At 38.5% G+C, this 18,181-nt stretch overlaps 1 protein-coding gene across 4 annotated transcripts; it reads right to left on the reverse strand.

Annotated features, from left to right (window-relative positions):
* Nucleotides 1-198: 198 nt before the first annotated feature.
* lingo2b (leucine rich repeat and Ig domain containing 2b) lies at nt 199-15,924 on the reverse strand. 4 transcript variants are annotated; one of them, XM_042736646.1, is made up of 2 exons: nt 15,271-15,567; nt 199-3,464 (listed from the first exon to the last, which is right to left on the reverse strand). In XM_042736646.1, exon 2 carries the CDS (start codon nt 3,456-3,458, stop codon nt 1,635-1,637), a length of 1,824 nt encoding a protein of 607 aa, XP_042592580.1. In that variant the 5' UTR covers nt 3,459-3,464; nt 15,271-15,567; the 3' UTR covers nt 199-1,634. The 4 variants fall into 4 exon arrangements, with proteins under 4 accessions (XP_042592580.1, XP_042592579.1, XP_042592577.1 ...); XM_042736645.1 differs by lacking the exon at nt 15,271-15,567 and adding an exon at nt 14,967-15,256; XM_042736643.1 differs by lacking the exon at nt 15,271-15,567 and adding an exon at nt 4,001-6,375.
* Between the last annotated feature and the right edge of the window lie 2,257 nt (nt 15,925-18,181).

Here is an 18,181-nt window from a genome sequence, read left to right on the forward strand (position 1 = left end):
AATAGGGTCTAACATTAATTATAATCTATTTATTCATGTCTAAAAAATAAAATAATTATGTCTACCAAGCTCTGATAATGTATGGAATATTATATTAACAGACTATCCAAATTTTAATAAAACAATAGGCCTATACCTTTAGAAGCAGATGTGTCTGTCACTTTGAAGGTATGGTTCACCCAAAGATAAAAATTAAAGTATGTCATAATTTGCACAGGTTGTTCTAAACCTGCATAAAGTTCTTTCTTCTGTTGAACACAAACGAAGATGCTTTGAAGAATGTGGGTAACTAAACATCTGCTGGTCCTCAGTAACTTCCACAGAAGAGAAAAAATACTATCAGAGTCATTGGGGAACAGAAACTGCGAGTTCATAATTAGTTATTGGACAGACACATTGATAACTTTCCCATTCAGCCCTACATCTGGAGAGTCTCTTGTGTTCAAAGGGCAGATGTGAGCTCTAGATGTTTTAAACTGCGCAGGTTTACTGCATACTGGGCTCGTGTGAAAGGGCTTTAACAGCGTGCGTTCTGGAGACTCCATCGCTAGGAAAATAAAGACACCAAAATCACGCGCATATGATCTTCTGTAATACTTTTTATGAAATTGATTTCATTATAATTGCTATTAGTATTATAAACAGTGCAAAATACTTATTTGTTCATTCAAATGTGTTGCCTTTGCCCCTTTGTAAAATACGGGACAAATCGCGTTCCGTATTGATTTGATACGGGATGGATCATTATACCTTTAAATATGGGTCGATTCCATATTTTAAGGGACGGGTGGCAACCCTAACCGAAAGCAGTAAGGCTAACATGGTGTAGGTTCATATCTATTTAGTGTGTTTTGTGCCACAGGTAACACTTCAGATGGGCAAGAATACAATTTGAGATGACAGTAACACTTATCAAGCTGTACGATTTACATTTATTTTCTTTGGAAAATATAACCAGATATTTAGTATGTAAAAACATTTGAGCAGCATTTGACAGAACATAAGAAAAGTAAAGAACATTTTCACAAAGTTCCACAGACTTCCACTGAGTCACAAATACAGCCCCTGGAACCCACCATGTCAAACGGCTTCTTGCATTTTAACATCTTTACAACAAAATGGCAGGAAACTCTCCGGTTCCCCCGGAGGTTCTGCTAAGAAGTGGATGTCCCAGGAGAACAGGAATTCTGAGCAAAACCAAACACTTCACAACACAGCACCGCCGAGGCTTTTTCCAGTAGATACTTTGCTTATTGGGGAAGACAACTTGAGTTTTTGCAGCGTTTTGAAAGGTAATTGTAATGTATCTGTAAATAGATATATTCATATATTTATATATATAGAAATATACCATTCTTTCCCACAAATATGAAATATATACAACAACTTGAACTTAATCACGTCTGCACTGTCCAAATAATGCTTTCCAAAAATGGAGCATCGCAAAAGACGCGCATTATATGGTTTGGCATTTTTCATTTTCTTTCTTTTTTTCATTGGGATACCACGTTAACTCTCATGATTAAATACATCCTTTGCATCTTTTGCAACACATATACCCAAAGACTCACAAAGTCCAACAGACACGCATACACAACCATGCAACCCGTGAAATCCTCGGCCATATAAAAAGTTTAGATCATCTTCATGTTGACTCGTCTGGGCCCACTTGTTTCTGTAAGTTCTGAGTTTGCGCCTTTCCGTTTTCGTGGGAGGTACTGAATGTCCACGCTACCTCTGTGCTTCCCTTTTCCACGGCTCCATGCAAATAACAACAAGAAACAGAACAAGACGACACCCAGGAAGCTGAGGCAGCCCATTGCTGTGGAGACCAGTATGGTGGTGAAGTCCAGTACCACCCTGATGGTGTACTCTTCTGTGCCATTAATCAGGGAACTGTTGTAGTCGGAGTCAAACAGAAAGCTGCGGTTGGCATAAAGGGCTCTATCCCTGATTCCCGAGCTTTTAACAGCAACAGTGATGGACAGAGTGGCATTCCCTGCTGGGTTTGATGCCACGCACACATACATTCCGCTATCCTGAGGCTCTGCCATGCGGAACTCCAGGGAGCCATTAGTATGAACCACTATTCTTCCTGTACTCTTTGTGGTAATGTGCCGCCTATGCGGTGTCAGCCATGACACAGAAGGTGGTGGAGCCCCGTCCGCACTGCAGTATAGCCAAGCTCTCTGTCCTTCTTCTGCCTGTGCTGGGTAAGTTGCCATTGAGACAACCCTGGGCTTGGTGCAGATGACATAGCGAGAGATTTGAGGTTCCACCAGGTTCCTAAGAGGCTTCCCAGCCAAGGGAGCAGGAGCAGTACATTCAGGTTGAACATCACCATACAGCAAAGGTGGAGTCCTCTCCAAGAGCCAGCGTAGACGACAGTCACAGACTAACGGGTTCTGGCCAATCAGAAGAGTCTGCAGGGCCTCAGAAGCAGGAAAAACACTCCTCTCGAGCGTGGAGAGACGGTTGTAACAAAGGTCAAGAAGGCGCAGCGAGGAGGCTCCTTGAAAGGCTTGAGGTTCCACACTGAGCAGGTTAGACTGTCGCACACGTACAACTTCCAGCCGGTCCATTCCCCTCAACCATCCTGCTGGCAGGACACGTATACGGCTGTAAGACAGGTTAAGATGCGTGAGATACAACAGATGTGTCACCACTGGCACGGACGTCAAGTTGGTGTGGGTAATGGAGAGTGTGCTGAGGTTTAACCCCTGCAAAGCGGAAGTAGGAAACCCTTCTAACAAAGGCCAGCGGTCCACTTCAAGGTGTTTCAGTCGTGGTAGACCCTTAAATGCGTGTGCCTGAAGCTCCGCGATGCCTAAGTCCCGCAATCGCAGGCTGGTTAGGCCGTGCAGATGTGCAAGAGCATGTGTGGGCACTGTGCTCAGGTTGCATCGCTGCAGCGTTAGAGAGCGCAGGGACGCCAGGCCGCTGAAGGCCCGTGGGGCAATAAACACTAGCTCATTATCACTCAGCTCTAGTACCCGAAGCCTCCGCTGCTCCTCAAAACCATAGTCCAGCAGAATAACAAGACGGTTTTGACTGACATCCAGCAGAGTGAGCTCGCTGAGGCCGGCCAGCGCTCCGCGCTGCAGCAGAGTCAGCTGATTGCTGCGCAGTCGGAGCGAGCGTAGCCGCGGCTGAGCACGGAAGCTGCCAGGTTCCACAGATGACAACAGGTTGTTGCTGAGGTCCAGCTCCTCCAGCAACAGCAGTGAGGAGAAGTTCTGTGGCGTCACAATGCGCAGCCGGTTTTTACTGAGGTCCAATGCCTTTGTCTCTATAGGGATGCCTTCAGGCACCTGCACTAACCGCCTGCGATGGCATGACACAGAACGCGTGGGCACAGAGCACTCGCAGCGGGCAGGGCAGGCGTGGGCGGGGCACTGAAACAGGAGGAGTGGCAGGAGGGAGAGCCCCAGAGCACAAGAGAACGGAGAGAACAGCATGACCACCTACAGAGAGAAAACAGAGACAGAGAAATATGATATAGATGACAGAGATGGCTGCATGGTTAGTCACTTAAGGTAATGTAAACAGCCACATATATACACTCTGAGACCATAGGTCCTTGTACACAATCGGTCATTCTACAGGTCATTTTAAATTAAAATTATCACCTGTAATATAGGGTAATTTTTAAATGTATTTATTTGTATATATGTTTATTTTTTTATGAGGAACTGGGTATATTGATATAATAAAAGAGCACAGTTTGTGATTCCAGAAAATCCAGACATTTTTGTTCTTCAATAAAAACAATAGTTACTGAGGGGGGGAAAAACAAAATACGATTTCAGTTAACATCCAGATTTTTCCTTAACCATTGACCTATTGACACAGTCTTTTATAATATACATAAATGAAAATCAAAAAAAAAATTGAAAAAAAAGGCATTTATTTCTATACATGCAGTATGTGTACAGCATGAGGGACACAAATAAGCCTGTGTCTTTGTGCCTTTGTAGAATGACCCCTGTAATGCACATACATGCATGTCTTGTCCTTTGTTCCATCCCAATTTCCCAACACCTCCTCTGTCCAAGACCTCTGCTGATTCTAGCTGATGGTGCATCGATCGTCTCTTTCTCTGTCTCTCATACACACACACACACACCACAAAACCTGCTTTCAGAAAGACATCTCCAAACATGCCATAACCATGGAAACCCCATGCTCCCTTGGCACAAGTCCTGCTTTGCCAATCGAAATCAATAATGGAGGAAAGCAAACTCAGATCACAAATGTGTCATTTAGACTAGATACGAAGACTGATTTTAACCACATCTGTCTAAATGTTTTATGTCTGTGTGAAATCACCAGGTTATTAGGGAAGATAAGGGAGCATACACTATTAACTGTAAGACAATAAAATAGGCATACAATATAAAATCAGAAAAAGGCACAATATTAAAAAGGATTTTATATGAAAATTTACCTATATCTTATCTACTATTATCTATTGATTGACTTTCCTACCAACGTGAAATGAGTTGAAATACACCCCTTATTTCAGACAATATAAAAACCGAACAGACAGCCTCTCAGATAAGAATCACCAGCAAGGGAGCTTTTACATTTTCTGAGGTATCTATCTTGTATGAGAATGCATCATTTAAACCTGCATCTAAACTACCGTCATTTAGTCTTGTAATTAAAAATTAATGTCTCCATCGTAAAATCTGAAGTCGGCTTTGGAATGGATAATTACATTTTACGACATCCCAGCAACTCTTATTATATACATCTCTTTATGTTTCTCACTTCTAGGCTGTTCTTTAATATTTTAAATACTCCCTTAGACATGATGCAAACTGTTGCATACTTCAAGGGGATGCGTTGCTCGTTGTTATGAAAGATACATGAGTGTAGTAACTGGTTTGAAAACCTAATTATCAAAGGGCACAATATGTGGAAAGGTTACATGCACGTATTCTCAATTAATTATTAATATAACAGAACAATAAAAGCTTCTGTTTCCATTATTGCTCTAAAATGACCATAAAGAGAAATGGTCATAATCTTGAGCTGAAAAATGGGGCAGACAATTTTCAGTGAACTGGCAAGCCATCATGGAGTGCTCTCATAACCGATATAGCAACAGATTGACCTGCATGCACGGAATAAACCTTGTGCCTAGTTTCCCTCTAATGTATAATTTAGACGTGGCTTCACTATGTCAATAATAATCTACCATGCATTTTTACAACAATTTTCCTTATTTATTTGTATAAACCTAATGCAAATCACATTTAAAAAGGTACCTAATGCATTTAAATGCCAGAACTCGTTAAAATCACTAAGACAAAGTTTGAGGTGCAAATTCTGTAAAAATCAATTTCACCTCACACTGGCCTAAATGACTCAAACCCTGTATTACTAGCACAGGTTGCCTCATTCGAACACTAATTAGTAAGAGCCAGGCTATGCTTTCCTTTCAAATCAATATCAATACAGGTACAAAATCTTCTCCCACATTTGCGCTGTTTTTCAAGGAGTGTGACTGCAAATGACCTTTCATGTACAACAGAAGCATTTCTCAACCTTGGCTGTGCGCAGTTTCACTCTCAACTCCGTCAGGTTTGTCGCGACGCAACACGTCAAATGTTCGCCTGCCAGCGTGAGTGTCAGAATGAAGACAGAGGACGCGTCTGGGTGGAACATCAGGGGGCAGCGCTAAGCCTGTGGTTCGTTATGGGGAGCAGCTCACTGACAGGAGAAGTTTATTAAGTTTTAATGAGTTAATAATTCAATTCATCCCAGCCGATCTGATGACAGTATCAGCAGCAGGGGAGAGCATGAGCGTTGATGTAATTCTTGCTAAAGGTGTCTGGATTAGAGATACATTTCTAAGGCAAAGTTTATCAATTAATCATTACAAAGTCCTCTTTTTGGGAATGGAGATAAGCCATTATTTGAGAGGATATGTTGTCACACAGCGGGGAGCAGATTCTCCTCGGTCTTTCACAAAATCTTTATCTCACAAAAGCAATCTGTCGCTCTTCTCTACAACACACAGACAAGGCAGCCGAGCTTTACCACTCAGGAATATGCTGAATGATCATCACTTTCACATAGGGAATAAATGGGGATTTTGGAGCAAGGGGAAGTCTACAATCTGCTGGTGATTCCAAATCCAAAAAAAACTTGTCATCTTTCAAAAGGTACTAATAGTCTGTGTACCATTTAAAATACTAATATGCATCTTTAGGGGTAAATAAGGTCAACAGGGTGACAGCTTTTGTACCGTTTTTCTGAGAGTGTAAGATGACTCTCAAAAACGGAACCTGTTCAAACGTGATTTTTTTTTTTTTATTAATTAATAATAAAGTATTAAATACAAAATAAATTATAATAATGTTTAATGGAAAAAATAAATAAATAGAATTAATCAAAATTAGAAATAATCATCAGTTATTTTATTGACAGCCATAGTTTTATTGGCTTCAAGTTTATTCATCTAACAGTACTAATGATGAATGAATAAGATATACAGTGTCAACTTAATAAAATAAATGATCAGATCTAATATTATAATATCTTTATAATATATAAATGAATACTTATAAATAAATAAATAAAAAGTGCTGCTTTGGGTTGGAGAATGTCTTATAGCATTTTCCAGAGTCCTGTTTAAAATTTGTTTTTGTAAGTACACTAGCTCAGTGTAATGCAGATGAAATGCGTTTACTGAACTGGAATATAAAAGAAATTGAATGTATTGACAAACTGACAAAATAAAAATTTCATATCAAAGATGTCAGAATGTTTAATTTTAAGCTAACACTCCATACAGACATCAAACAATAGCAGAGCAGAGATCACACTATAGTATCACTCCCTGATTTTTGTTGCGAGAATGTATAAAAAAAAATTCTCTGTCCTCTTCTAGCTTATCAAAGTAAAGATCACAGCGTTTCCTCATACTTTTCAGGTGAGCTGTGAAAAAACAATCCGGCCGTGTCTGTCTCACTGGTCTACATCAGCGTCTCGCTTCCACAGACAGCTTTTGTGAAGCCTACGGTTTCTTTTACTTTGAGGACATTCTGCAGATTAACTTGGTCTAATTTTAGTTTATCTAATTTTAGTCTCATCCATTTTTCATTGAGTGAAACCACCACAGCCACTGAAAGCGCAGTGTCCCATCTCCCACCGGGTGTGTGTGCGTATAGGCTGTGTGTCTGAGCCATTTGAGACTGAACGGGAAAAGGCAAAAGTTTGTTGTTGGGAATGTTTGTGAAGCATGCATATGTACATATATCAGCTTGTGTATGGTAGAGAGCGCGTGTGTGCTGACCTTGATCCTTCGGGGTCTTTGGATCTCATGTTTAATTCTACGCTACAGCACGAGCTTGAACTACATTTGGTGATTATTTCATACACAGGTGTCTAAATGTAGGTGCCACGGGCTGTGTGTGTTCCCAGCGTGTCGCTTTCAGACAGCATGCTGTAGGATCTCTACGATGCTCTGATCTAGCCCAGTGGAGCTCTATTGACTCCTGCTATTGATCTCTGTGTTATTACACATTCACTTCTTCACACGTCTCTCACATTGCACAAGTCTGAAACCCCATGTAGCTCTGCACCCATGGCAACCGAGCCGTCAATCAAACCCTTGTCTCTGAATGTTTCATATCCCTAGAGCTCAGGTGAGAATCCACTGAATATACTCTAATAATACCCAAATGATTTTGCCGGCTCGTGTTGCTTGACTCATTTGAGGTTCTGTGCTATTAAGATGACCGTTTCTCGAGAAGGAAGTATGGGGGATACGGCATTTCCTGCATGTTTTCATGCTGTCAGCTATCCTTATTGGTATAAATGAGCATGTTTATGTGTGTGTGCATGCTTGTGTACGTCTGTGGCTGCCTCGCTGGCAGCACTGATGCAATGTGTTTATGTTTAACAGACATTCAGTACACAATCAGTAGGGTGTCTGGGCTCAGCTGCTAATGCCTTAATTTAGGGTGCATTTGTCAAGCCCGCCAGCATTTGTTTCAAATGACAGGACTTTTAACTTAGATATTAAGAAACGTAAAATACAAGCAGACAAACATTTAAACACCCAAAGCTCATTTGTAGCTCAATATTTACTCAATATTTGCCATTTTGAGATAAATAACCTTGTCTACTTGGTCGATTAGCAGAAGTGTTACCTCCTCCTTGTTACTTTTAAAATCTATTTAAAATTATAATCAGTACAGGGCAGGAACCGCCATAGACATTGACTGGGACAAGTCTCCCCCCATATTTGAAATTTTTGCACTGCTCTGCTATAGGCCTACTCTGTTACGCATTGCTCTGTTTGTTGTTAGGATGACAAAAAAGATTTCAAAGTTACATTTTAGACTGGTCTGCCACAATGTCAAAATGATTGAGATGGCCAATCATATCAAAATAGGCAGAGTTTACTGTTCACAGAAACAGAGTGGAAATTTCCAGCATTAACATGGAACGAGAAGAGAAAAGTAGCAAAATAATTTCCATATAAATATTAAATGGCTGACATTAGTATTCAGCAAGACAAACTACTTAACTTTTATCTCTAATATGGTCATTTAGAATTGAAAAAAATGGATTACATGATTCACCTAATTCCTATTTGGTGAATATGAATATGAAGAGACATGAAACGTTTTGCATTTTTGACGTATTAGGAGAATTACCATGCATATTTTAAAATAGTAAAAATAATAAATAGAATTTATTATAAAGTATATATTATTTTAGATTATGTTTTACAAGAAAATACTATATCAGTTTTTCTGCTTCAAAATTTGACATTTAATTTAGTGTGTTACTTGCTGTTACTTTCTGCAATTTCTCAGTAAAAACTGATTCTACACAATTTTTTTTACTAATTCAATTAAATCATTATATAATATATGTATGTATATATATATATGTATATATATAATCATTTGTAAGTGTTAATAATTTAATATAATGTTACATTGAATTATACTATTATTATTGATTGCTATTTCTCATAATTAATATAGTCAAAACTATGCATAACCATCAATGTAGAAATGAAAAAAAAAATGCTGTTTAAAATAGTTATCTACATACATGTAGTTGTATACACAGCATAAAGCTTATTCACTCAAACAAATCTTCAGCACAAAGAATTCTTGAACAGTTTGTAATCTCTAAACTATCAGAACATAAAAATACAATGTAAATCTTGACGAGAGAAGCTCAAAACCCTCAGAGGGAACACAGATATTATGTAAGGGAAGAGAAAACAATTGAAGATACAACAGAAAAAAGAATCCAAAGATATAATAGGCAGGAGCTGGTGAGAAGAATATAAGAGGTAAGAAGAGATCATTCAGAAAGAGGAACATGTTGCAGTGCAGAAGAGAAAAACAACCAGACAAGAAATCAGGCATACTGATTCATCTTTCCACCTGCGCGCCTGGGTAATAACATTAATGTGTGTGCAGTCACGTTTATTTGGCCAACAGGTTTCCTCCTCCCTTTGGCATTTGTCTGTGTGTGTGCTCATCACCGCCATACTGTGTAGTGGAAGCATCATTTATGCTTTCTTGTTGGTTTCTCTTCTGCATACACAATATTCTCAGTGTACCCAATTACGCACACACAAAAAAGAAAGGGATGCAAGAGACAGAGAAAAGGCTAGGTTTGATGAGCCGACTGCCTCCAGACATCGATTCTGCAATGCTAATTAACCCTGCAGGCAAAATCCACCACCAAGACACTAACCCTTAAACATAAACACACACCCTCCCACACACAGGACCTCAATGCTTACCGCGTATGAAAGTTTTACTTAGATGCTGCTGAGTTATTTTCTTTTATAATTATTTTACGTCCAATCTAAAAGGTGATCTAATCACTTAATAATTATGCTTAATTAGGTATTTTCAAACACAACAGAGAGCAGACTTTACATTTCTTGGGGAAAATATATGTGGTGGCTATACTGCTAGACAAAACGCAAAACTCTGTGCGTAGGATTTTTCCAAAAAAAATCAAATCTGGTTGATTTAAAGCACACTTCTCCTCAAGAAGTGACATATTTAGAGTATTATTCTTGCCCATGTAACAGGGTTGTGTAAAATTGTAAATTTGAATTTAATTGGCCACACCCCACAGGAAGTTTAATTGGAATTTTTTTTTTCCACCATTGTAAAAAAAATAAAAAAATAAAATGTAATTGGCTAATTTTAACACAATATAAATAAAATACATAAATTAAGTATAGATTTCTATTGGGGACATTTAAAAAAACTGACAAGCCAAGTTTTGTTTTGACAAACTTTCCTTTTTGTTAAAAACGACACATATTGGGGTTATATTTTACTTTTTTCAATTTCAGTTTGTAATCTCTAAACTATCAGAAAATAAAAATACAATGTAAATTTTGAAGAGAGAAGCTGAAAACGCCCTCAGAGGGAACACATATTATATAAGGGAAGAGAAAATAGTTGAAGATAGAACAGAAAACAGCAATCCAAAGATATAGCAGGAACTGCAAAGAATATAAGAGGTAAAAGAGGTACTTTAATAAGAGGGTTGTGCGAAATTTGGATTTGATTTGATTTGGCCACACACCACAGGAAGTTGAGTTGGAATTTGCAGTTACTGGAAGTGAAAGTTACTGAAAATTCAGAGAAAGTCTAGTTTTTCTTTGTTTGAAAAACTAGAAAGCCCCCCCCCAAACAATGGTCCAAAAAATTGGTAGACAGATGTCTACATATAGCAGGATTTTTTTTTTTTTTTTTTTTTTTTTTTTTACTTTTGCTGTCAAGACAAGTTTTGTCTTTGTGTCAGGGTTATATATTTGGTATTTCAGTTCATTTTAAATCTGGTTCCTTCAGTACTTCCTAATTCAGTGTTCTAACTCAATGCAATTTTAGTTGCTGTTTGCAACATCAATTCAAATTCCAATCAAATTCAGGAATATAAGTGGATTTTAAAACACAAATACCACTAACTGGCATGGGTTGATAAGATCTTTGGGTCATGGCAACCACAAAACATCTTCTTCATGAGGATTTTGGTGGTGATCACACTCTAGAGGAAACTTTTTTCTTGGAGGTGAGACAGAACATCTATCCTTGCTTGGCATTTCCAGGGAATTGAATCAAGGTTTTTGTCAGCTGCTCTAAGAAGCTGTGCTCTTAAAAGCAGTCTGTTTCTGATTCCATAGAGTGCATTACCATTATGAGTCCAGACCAGCTCTAGCATAAAATCTTGGCACTTAGATGGATAATGATAAGGCTAACGTAACAACCACTGCCACCAACAAAACCCATGAGGTGATTCACATACAAGTGGATTAAACAAACACATCTTCCCCTTAAATATCATTGCTTCACCAAATTCATTTTTCTTAATAACCGTAGCAAATTTAATGGAATGCAATTTAATTTAAAATAGATGAAGTGAGACACTAAGTGAAATTACTTTGGCAATGGCCGCATAAGTTTCACAGCAACTTGAAATAACTGCCAAAAGCTCACAAAATCTCACATACAGACATGACTGAAACAGCCACACATCCATCCACATGCATATTTAGTTTGTTGCCTGATATATGCTAATTCATGCACATAATGTAGATTACTGAGATAGTTATCGGGCTTCAGCTCTTTGAGTACTGTTTGTCCCCAAACAAGCTAACAAGTGAGCTGGAGGAACAAATATATGACCACATTCTCCCATGCAGCATTGCGTTAAGCAACAACAGTCAGAGAAACAAATATATTAACAGCGAGAACTACCCTAGTAGTTGGTGGCACTGAGGGTGTGAGGACATGCAGATGTAAGATTGAATCACAGAAAACCTTGTTACAATTAATTCAGGTGCAAATACGCTGGAACTGGCCACCCCTGAATGTGGAAAAAAAAAACAATAGTGAAGAAAGGAGTTATTCAAAACTAGTTATTCAAAGATGACTCATAGCATTAACGGAGGGAATAAATTTAGTTATTAAAAAAATCTGCTAGTGTGCTGTCTCCCAAGAGGATGCTCAGGAAGCTCCTGGAGGCCATCAGGGCCAGTGGAGTCGAAGCAGAGCAATCGGCACTTTGAAAGGAATCCTAATTAAAACGCAAAAACACTTGCTTAGTCAGACAGGATTCAGAGCAGGAACTTTTCTCTTCATGTCATACCTCTGACAGTAAAATGAATCTGTCTAATTGTGAATATTAGTTGGCTTAACATGCATACGTGAGCTGCTCTGTGAGGCTTCTAGAAGCTCTCATAAAACTATAGTCATAGCACAATATACAGTGATATTATCTCCAGTGAGACAGGTTGCTAATATTTAGGACAGTGGACCCTTATGCTATAATATTGACAAAAGAAACTCAAATTAGCCCAACACAAAATCAATCTTGTAGCTTAATATCTAATCACTTTCCACTCTGTAACATTCTGTAACTGTTCCCTTAGTACCTATAGGGAAATCAGGGAAAATAGCATTTATATGATAGCATATATATGGTTAATATGTGATAATTTTATTTTTTTTATAGTTTTTTTACTGTTAAACCAATATTGTACTGATATGTTGCATACTGATTCGTATAATGAAATGATTGTTCAATAGACTAAAATATATAGGTAAAAGTTACGTATTAACCAGTCTTACATTTTATTTCCATATTTGGAAAAAATGTTTTCTTTGATATACTAATTTTTTGATACTGTATGTTAATGTTCATTTTCAAAATCATGAATTTTTATTAAATGTTTTGTATTTTTAGGAATTGTTTTTCAATAATGTTTAACAAATTTCATTTCATTCTGACTGCTAATTGTCTATTAACAGTGTTTAATATGAATTCTTAATGGTGAATTCTTGCTGACATGCAACTGCATTAAGCTTGTACTGGACTGATCTTGGAATAAGAGAGAACACAGATTTTTCTTAACTTAAATAACAAACAAAGAAAGAACTGTAGGTAAAATCTGGTTCGCTTTAGTAAGAATACTGCTCAGATCCCCTCTTTTCGGCCTAGACATCTCCTGCATAGCCTCCCCATATGCCCCTGGTATATACCACAGATTGTTAACACTATGGTCTAATTTGTTACCCTGTTGGCTTCCCTCAAAGTTCCTTAATGAACCCAGCTAAACTGTCAGATATATTAGGCTTGGCTCTGGAGAAACAGACTTGTGATTAACAAATCCTCAGGGGAAGTAGGGTTTACATTACTTGCCACTAGTTCTCATTTGCTTTAATATACATCTGTGCTAGTTTGCTGTGACTAAGCTGCATTTCTCTGCAGGGAGAGGTGCACACCATTCTGCATCTAGAAACGTCTTTACTCTGCTGTTTTTTGCTAGATGGCTATTTACTTGTTTGCAACCATGCTGTCACACAACAAACACAGTCATGTCCTGTCTGAGCCTGAGCCAAGACTACGGGAAGTGAACTACTTATAATCGAAAAATCGAAGCAATTGACGAATCATTAAGAGATTAAGATCAATGGTGAAACAGGCAATTAAAGCAAAACAGTAAACCAACTATAGACCAAACCTAGTGTAAAGAGTATACATCCAATTAACTGTAAAACAAAAAATAAGAATGAGCAAGGAAAATAAATACACTCATTATTACCCACATCTACTAACTAAATCTGGATCAGATAACCATTTCTTCAGACAGCACTGTATTTTCAGTGCCACTTTCTTGTTGGCACTTTCTAAATTGCCACTCTGGCTTTATTCTTGATTCATATCTTCTGCGTTTTGCTGAAGAGTAATTTTAACAATACAATATATGCACATTCTAATAAGTCACTTTGGCAGTGTAAGACATGGTGTACAAAAAGTATACAAGAAAAATGTATTTATGTTAATGCAAATGCATTTCTGCATGCCTCGTGAAAGCATTTCAAACAGTAGCAGAATGTTATGTCTTCAGTGTTTACATTTACATTTAAAACAAGTTGATTTAATTCACTGAGCAATCATTTAAATTCCATTCAGCTCTTGCAGCATTTGTGAATTTCTGTAAAAGCAGTCTGGAGGCTTTCCTGAAATATGGCAGCACTAATCTAGGTAAACCATTTCGCTTTGCTTAAAAAAAAAGACAAACACTTTATTTCATGGTCCAGTTAGTACAAGTGTCAGCAAAATAACAGCAGTATGCACATAACGTCAATACAGACCTGTTGGTGTAGCTTACAAGGAGAATAAAGAAGAGATTAAACCTATTAAACACTGTGAAATCTGTGCTACGTTTGTTACATAATAATTACATGGTAATTACCATATAATATACCACATTAAAGAACATTTCCCCCAGAGCCTAATTAGGAGTTAAAATGTTAAAGCGGTAGAACACATTTTTTCTGAATGTAAAGAATTCCTGTTTCTCTCGGGGGGTGATGTGACACACGTTGCTGTTATTTAATTAGGTCGGACATAAAGGATAATACATCAGTAGGTGTTAGGGTGTAGACAGCATCATGATCTTAGGGTTAGTTATACTTGCCTTCCTGATATGGAATATGAAGACATCTCAAGTCTTTTGGTTAAAGCTGTGTTACAAACTTTTCCTCAAGACAACACTAATTCACACTTTCAAAAACAGTATGTACTCTTCAGTTACAGCCTACACACTCATCTCGTTCATGGATGTACTAATTCACAGCAAGTTCAAAAAGTTATGTTTTTTTAAAAAGGGAAAAGATTACCTAATGTTCCCTACATCGCTAAACACCTCTAAATAGCCTTGTATCAACTTGCCAGGTCCATTTTCTCAATCCCTCTTTTTTTCCCTCTTCCTTCAGCCCCTAATGGATGTGAAAATGGAATTGCATATCCCGGAGATCTGCTGAGTTTATATTTTGTCTTAATGTGATTTAAACCAAATAATCGTGCTCTCCCCACATGTGACGACACACTTTGATAAGATGAAAATGCAAATGCGTGAATCACACCCTGACACATTCATCCGGTAAGTTACTTACTTATTCAGTCAGTCAGCCAGTCAAAAGCTCTGCGTGTCTCTCCCGAAGGCAGGTCTTCTTTATTGTGTCTGACAGCCCCAAACCTGTCCTTCTCTACCCCCTGAAATCCACACTTTTTGCTCTTTACCTATGAAAAGCATTCATCACTGTCCGGAGCACTTCTAGTCTATCAGCGTATGAGATCGTAAGCGTTGAAGGGGGAATCACAGTGGCTGCTGTCTGCCGAAGGAGCTCCGCTAAAACCGAGCGCATTAAGGACACCTGACCGTCCGTCACAGACAAAGTGAACTAGTGACACACTTACGTGCACCGCGCTGAAGAAATATTGCAGTGATGTCTCCCTTGCTCCTGTGCCTCTCTCTTTTTCCCACCTCTCCACTAAAGCGCAGGCTGTGGAAATTCGCAGCAGCACTCGCTGAAACCCCTGGCAGAATACATCACCACTTTCCCCTTTATGAGTCACAATGCACACACATACACACCTCTGATCCGTTCCTACCTGCCAAATGCAGAGCGTCTCAAACCAACGCGCACTTTCTTTTACCTTTACCTAAATGCACTACAGTTTAAATAGTCTCAACTCTATTACAAACACACCTCACGACATAGGTATGCTTATGTGCTCAATGCGTGCTGCTGGTTACCTGTGGCTGCTGTTCTAGATGCCATAAGGATCAGTGTTCCTGTGATCAGCGTCTGAGCGATCAGCTAAGAGGAAGAGGGAACAGCCAGCACTCTGTCTCCACGACAACGCCCGGTAGATGCCACACCTCCAGTTCAGGCTCCTCAAGAACAATAAGCGTTTATCGCCAACCTCCCTCTCTCTCTTCTTCATCCACCTCTTCCCGCTGTAAAGCCGTGCTCACTCTGAGAGAGTGACGCGCTTGTGTGTGACGTCTTCCCAAAAGCAGGGATTCTGTATGTGTGTCTGTTAGACTGAGTTCCACAAGGGGATTAGGCACTTTTCATCTTCATGACGCACACTGGAAAGAGAGAGAGAAAGAGACCGGAGATGGAGAGACAGAGGATGGGGTCGTCATGGAGATATTCGCCCATGAAAGGAGTGTAGGGTGAATGACATGAGGTAGAGATAGAAAGAAAGAAATGGCGTTAGTGAAGCCCTATGACACTTTTGATTCAGTTTGGCATAAAAGAGTAGAAGAACCATCTCGCTAAAAGAGGGACTCATGCTGATTTGCATGCACATATTCTCGCTTTCTCTTCCTGAGCTTTACTCGTGTAACCGGCTAGCCCTCGGGGAGGCCCTTCTACTGCTCTATCGTGCATCTGACTTAATGCCTCAGCCTTCAGATTAAAATAGCTGCAGCCAAATGCCTTAAACCTGCCGCCTTTTCTAAGGTTACAAAGCACTTGCTGGTCCAGCATCGTGAGCTTCAATACGAAACCCTGCTGAGGGGATGAAGCGAGGGCAGATTCCCTGATGGTACTTTAGGTAACATGAAATGCCATGTCTAATTCCTATTAACATGGTGTAGATAGCAATCTGCCATTGGGATTATGACAGGCTCTTCATTCTACATACTAAACAAAGGATGCTACAGCCAGTAATTTTGTACAGTGTAGAGGGTGTTATAATTAAGCCACTCCCCATCAGGTTTAAGCCTCGCTAACAAGAGAATAATTGACTGAAGAGGTTATCAGCCATACAGATGAAGCCTTGATGTATATGATCTGATAGTAACGAGTTAGTCGACGGGATCTGGGGCGTCAATGTATGCAGCATGTGCTCTGCCGAATGCCAAATATGTTTTCAAAGGTGCAGCTGTAATTGTAGAGTTCTATCATCTGATTCTGTCATGCTGATCTGATATCAAAGAGATGAAAGCTTACTGTGATTGCACATTCCAGGAGCAGGAATCCCACACATGCAAAGCCGGATACACCCAGAGACAATTACAGTGAAGCCTGGGCAGGCTAGACTTCACCACATTAAAGTAATACATAGAAGATCGCATTCTGTTTGGTGCGAGCAAAAGTGCAATCTCTATTGCTTTTAGGTGTCAGTAAAAATGTTCGCTTTTGAACATATAAACACATGTGAAGTAATGAAAAAACGTTCCATTCACACTGGAGCTTAATCCAGAGTCACTCCTAGTTTGACTGCTGTGGTTATTTATGAGAGGGACAACTGCATTCTACAACCAAATTTACTTGAAAAATACAGGTTAAAAAAAAAAACAGGACCAGTTTGAACCAGTTATTCTTATAACCACTTGACTTATTCACATATTTTGACATCCACCTGTCTCTCTCTACCAGCTCTGTGGTCTAATGGCGATCCATTACTGTCCAAAGAGAGCCTGCAGTTTAAAAAATTGCAGCTAAATGAAAAGAAAAAATTTGAGATGCCTCAGGTTCATGCCAAACAGGTTCATGTGTTAGCATCCGTGTTTATTGTTAGCACCCAAGTAAAACAGTAATATATTTAAAATACATTTATTTCATAATAAGTATAGTTCAAAATCTATTAATATATTTACTGACATATCGCTTGAGACTTAAACTTAAACTTTATTTGGACTATCACTTGTGCACAATGCACAATTCTTAATATTAAGCCTAAAATGTGTTTTAATGTCACTATTGATGATAATTGTATGATTTTTGAATAAAATCGAATCATATTGAATAATGCAAGATATTTAAAGTGTACCTAAAGTATACTTGAATATAGTTTCACTTTACCACATATATACTTCAGTGTATCTTTAGCTGGACTTTTTTCAATTTAGCAGATTTTAAGTATACCAGTTTAGTAAACCAAAGGTACAATTGCAGGGTATTTTTACATAAATATGCAAATGTATTTGTAGTATACTTAGCATAAAATAAATGTATTTCAGATACATTTTAGTATATATTTTTTTTCACTAGGGCAGACAGATAATTCAGGAGTGACTCCTGTTTACAATTAAATTAACATTAAGTGCATTCACCCCCAAAACCGTCATATTGCTTTTATTTAGCTATACATAATTTCTTCTGGTTGAACCAGTAGTGAATGGATGGAACAACAAAAACAATTTTTCTCATTCCAATTTTACACACATATTGTATACAATTCTGGTTGTGGCACAGAAATTACATTTATGCATTTAGCAGACACTTTCATCCAAAGCGACTTACAGTGCTCATTCAGGCTAACATTTTTTTTTTACCTAACACGTGTTCCCTGGGAATCGAACCCACAACCT

The sequence above is a fragment of the Cyprinus carpio genome, chromosome B13, assembly GCF_018340385.1.
Source record: "Cyprinus carpio isolate SPL01 chromosome B13, ASM1834038v1, whole genome shotgun sequence".
NCBI classification, from domain to species: domain Eukaryota; kingdom Metazoa; phylum Chordata; class Actinopteri; order Cypriniformes; family Cyprinidae; genus Cyprinus; species Cyprinus carpio.

What these genes read in the sequence shown, in the direction of transcription:
- lingo2b (XM_042736643.1), bottom strand. Translation starts at nt 4,162, where the DNA reads ATGTTTGGAGATGTCTTTCTGAAAGCAGGTTTTGTGGTGTGTGTGTGT. An exon ending in ACAAAGGACAAGACATGCAT is followed by an intron (nt 3,465 to 4,000) that starts GTATGTGCATTA and finishes TTCTCTCTGTAG; the next exon opens with GTGGTCATGCTGTTCTCTCC.